This window comes from Habropoda laboriosa, unplaced genomic scaffold (genome assembly GCF_001263275.1).
Source record: "Habropoda laboriosa isolate 0110345459 unplaced genomic scaffold, ASM126327v1 scaffold128, whole genome shotgun sequence".
NCBI classification, from domain to species: Eukaryota; Metazoa; Arthropoda; class Insecta; order Hymenoptera; family Apidae; genus Habropoda; species Habropoda laboriosa.
The window spans coordinates 2,127,436-2,129,637 of NW_017100281.1; the positions used below are offsets into that span (position 1 = coordinate 2,127,436).

At 28.7% G+C, this 2,202-nt stretch overlaps 1 protein-coding gene across 1 annotated transcript in view; it reads right to left on the reverse strand.

The window, feature by feature from the left end:
* LOC108573634 (synaptic functional regulator FMR1) overlaps positions 1-2,202 on the reverse strand; it is a 10,086-nt gene that overhangs the window by 6,887 nt on the left and 997 nt on the right. Inside the window, exons 3-6 of the mRNA XM_017936102.1 lie at positions 1,854-2,004; positions 1,547-1,710; positions 1,290-1,455; positions 1,049-1,119 (exon numbers count right to left, since the gene is read on the reverse strand). Coding sequence (XP_017791591.1) covers positions 1,049-1,119; positions 1,290-1,455; positions 1,547-1,710; positions 1,854-2,004 — 552 coding nt within the window. The remainder of the gene's footprint in view (positions 1-1,048; positions 1,120-1,289; positions 1,456-1,546; positions 1,711-1,853; positions 2,005-2,202) is intronic.

Here is a 2,202-nt window from a genome sequence, read left to right on the forward strand (position 1 = left end):
TATTAATAGCTGAAACATATAATTGTTTACTGCAGGAACACGTAAAGCGTCTAAAACTACGAAGATATTTGTAAACTTTTATAAGATTATTAATGTAGAAGCACTTTGCTTAATGAATTTTGTTTCAGACCAATGTAAACAGCTACATGACAATAATTTAAAATCTTTTTATGTGATGCTCTGAAAAAGTATATATAATTTTGCAAATACATGCATATCTAGCCTGTATTTTATGATATATAAATTTAATTATTACTAGAAATGATTTTATTTATTTGTAACTGTAATTCATAAATAATTACGTTGATTATAAATTCAATCATGAAAGTGCTGTTTAATGCTCCCTACTCTAAATCAGTAAATCTGAACTTGTAAATAAATTTAGAGACATTTTTGTCGACTTATAAACATGATAATTCAAAAATTAGAGAAGCAAATGCAGTAAAATTAGATTAAATTTTTACTGAAAAAATATATTGTTATATAGATTAGATGAAATTAATCTAATTTATTACAAAAAAACTGATGACTGTAATCAACAAATAATGAAAAATAGCATTTATTCTAGATGTAACAATTAATATTATGAAATAAACAAAAGAATATGTCAGCAAAAAGTGACATTCACTAAAGACAGATGAAAAAACACATTGTGTGCAAATTTATTACTGTATGCACATCGTGCTCTTGTGATTAGAAAAAATATAAAAAGTAAGATGATAACTGACACACAAAGTTCTATATGGATTTTGAAAACGTTGTATGTAAAATTTATTAAGTACCTTATATACAATCACAACTGTAACATGTGGAAATGAGAAGAAAATGTATAATAAACACTCGTAATGTGACTACATGACATTCATGAAAATTATATGATGTTGAAGCAAACATATTAATTAATGATTGGAAATCTTGTGAATTCTTTCTGCCAGTAAATGCAAACCACAGACAGGATGGTAACCAGGACAGTGTATGGATAGGGGCAGGTATTAAATGTCACAAGATTTTTTGTTAATTGCAACACCAACTCTAATTTGTTACTTACCCCCCAGTTGTTTGAAGCTTAGTTGACTCAAGTTGACGTGCAGCTTCTTCTGTTCTTTTTAAAAGCAATACCTGTAACATATACATGAACTATTGTATAAGGTGTAAATATAATATGTCCAGATGTGTAATTATATTTCTAATTTATGTTCATGTAATTTATTTGAAATGTATTTTGAATAATTTTACATTCATACGAAGCATTTAAAGAATACCAACTTACACGAACTTTTGTAACTCACCTTTTGCGATAAGTTTCTAAAGTGCATTTCTTGGAGCATGCTACTGTGACGATGTAAATTTTCATGACGGGAGATGGCCAGCAATACTCCTCGTTCAGGCACATATCGGCACACTGCCGCCCCTATCGCTCTTTGAAATTCCTTATGCGCATTTTCCAATTTGGCACTATGTACGAAAAAAAAGATTTATAATACAGCACGCATCTTACCAGACTTTAATATTTTACGTAATTGTATAATGGGAACATAATACATACAATTCTCTTAGATCTTCAGGTACTTCGATTTCGATCTTGTGAAATGTATTTTTATCGATGGGGGCGTTAGGATTTTTTGCTCTTAGTCGCTCACTAGCTACAATTTCTGTATAAGAACATTCCCATCCCGAATATTCGACTACTTGAAAACCGCCTTTACTCATCTGAAATAATAATTTTAACAAATGAATGTTTCTAATGAAAATTAGCAAAAACTTGTTTAAATAAATTTGCTTACTAAATTGTACATTAGTAGATATGTTATGTGATAAACAATCTTTGGAAATATCTAAAGGCTTCTACTAACCTTAATAACTGCTTTCCACCACCCACATGCTTCAAGCTCATTGGACCTAGAAAATACCTCAATCTCCATGTTCTCAGAAAATTCAGGTTTCGAAACATCTTTTGGAGGTAGACGTACTTGAGCAAATGGAAATTTTGATTCTGGTTGCCAGCTAAAATATAATACATCATTTTTTAATATGATAATATGTATTAAATATCTATAAAAATACCTCGTACAACATTGCAATACTTTATGTATAATATTTTTAAATTGTAATAAATTCTCACAAAAGTAACGGATATATGCAAGTATTCATTAATAAAAATATATCTCTATACAACAAATATATATAATTTACATATAGGTA